The following is a 1,609-nucleotide window of genomic DNA, read 5'->3' as shown; positions in this document are numbered from 1 at the left end:
TGGAGCTGGGCTGCTACCGCAGGACCACCTTTCAGCAACAGCTCTGGTGGGATGCCGTCTACCCCTGCTGCTCGACCGGGCTTGAGCTTGCCAATCGCCTCCAGCACTTCCTCCTGTGTAGGGGGGTCAGCAGAGATGGAATCGTCCTCTGAAGCCTCGGCTACTAGGGATTCCAACTGTGGTGAGGGTGGTGGAGGTGGTCGGTTGAGCAGGTTGCAGAAGTGCTCTCTCCAGCGGTCCAGCTGCTGTTCTGGAGTATCCAGATCAGACCCATCCAGGGCCTTTACACACGCTGTGGGTGGAGTAACTTTCCCTGAGAGAGTTCTGAGGGTTTTATACAGGGTGCCTTGATTCCCTGTGCGTGCAGCGGTCTCAGCCGTAGTCGCCAGGTTGTTTAGCCACCGTTGCTTGTCCCTACTGAGGAGGTGATTCCTCCTAGAGTTCAGCCTCCTGTACTCCTCACGGTTCCCTCGCAGTCGGGCTTCTCTCCTTGCCTCAACTACTTGTAACGTCTCTTCTGACAGGAGATCCTTCTTTCTGGTCCTTTTGTGACCCACCACCTTAGTTGCGGAGCTTGTTAGACCTTCCTTGAGATCCTCCCAGATTTTCTCTGTGTCGTCGTCTACATCCGCCAGCACAGAGAAACGGTTCTGCAGATCCAACTGGAAACGGTCGACCACCTCCTGTGACTGGAGTCTGGCCACATCATACTTGCGTTGTTTATGCTGAGTTGTAGTCTTCTCTAGACGAAGAGCAACGGTCAGGGCTAGAAGTCTGTGGTCCGTGTTCCCGAATTCTGCACTGCGGAGAACCCGACAGTCCGAGGAGGAGTGCCAACGTGAGGTGGTAAGGATGTGGTCCACCTCCTTAGTGGTGTAGTGGTCGTTACTGATCCAGGTCATGCTGTGGATTCTCTTGTGGGGAAAGAAGGAGCGTTCCGTGCGCAAACGGTGGCTGGAGCAGTACTCCAGGAGTCGTCTGCCGTTATCGTTGCATTCGCCGACTCCGTGGGGGCCAAGACAGTGCTCGAAGCCGCGTCTGTCCGAGCCTGTTGCGGCGTTGAGGTCTCCCAGTACCCAGATGATGTCATGTCTTGAGATACCACTTGTGAGGGCTGACAGCTTTATGTAAAATGAGTCCTTGTCCTCCTCACTGGCTACTTCTGTGGGGGCATAGGCGACTATGATGGAGATGTTGCCATGCTTGTGGCGAAGGCGAGCCATCAGAAGTCTGTTGTCTACCGGCTTCCAGTATACAAGAGCACGATGCGCTAGGGGGGCGAGGGCAAGGGCTACCCCTTGACGACGTATGCCATCATTCCGCCCAGACCAGAGATAAGTATATCCGTTGGTTGCATGGGTGCCAGAACCAGGCCATCGGACTTCAGTAAGTCCTGCTAGTGTGATGTCAAGACGTGAGAGCTCATTTGATACCAGCTGCGCTGAGCCGTCCTTGCTCATAGATAACACATTCCAAGTAGCAATTTTCATAATGCTGCCATTTTTCCGTTTGCGTAAGTCCATCCGTTCCTGGGTCAATGAGCCATTTTGGTCAGTCCTACTGCAATTTTCAACTTGTTGAGGTTTCGTCGCAATGGTTTTTTCCGTGG

The 1,609-nt window shown here is 54.1% G+C and overlaps 1 protein-coding gene across 1 annotated transcript in view; it reads right to left on the bottom strand.

The window, feature by feature from the left end:
* The window catches only part of LOC109466573, a 7,215-nt gene that overhangs the window by 4,552 nt on the left and 1,054 nt on the right, over positions 1-1,609 (bottom strand). The window contains exon 3 of the mRNA XM_019764303.1: positions 18-1,270. Within this exon, the coding sequence (XP_019619862.1) occupies positions 18-1,270 (1,253 nt within the window). The remainder of the gene's footprint in view (positions 1-17; positions 1,271-1,609) is intronic.

This window comes from Branchiostoma belcheri, unplaced genomic scaffold (assembly GCF_001625305.1).
Source record: "Branchiostoma belcheri isolate BF01 breed outbred unplaced genomic scaffold, Haploidv18h27 scaffold17, whole genome shotgun sequence".
NCBI classification, from domain to species: domain Eukaryota; kingdom Metazoa; phylum Chordata; class Leptocardii; order Amphioxiformes; family Branchiostomatidae; genus Branchiostoma; species Branchiostoma belcheri.
The sequence above is the reverse complement of the archived record's forward strand: the minus strand, read 5'-3'. Positions and strand labels throughout refer to the sequence as shown.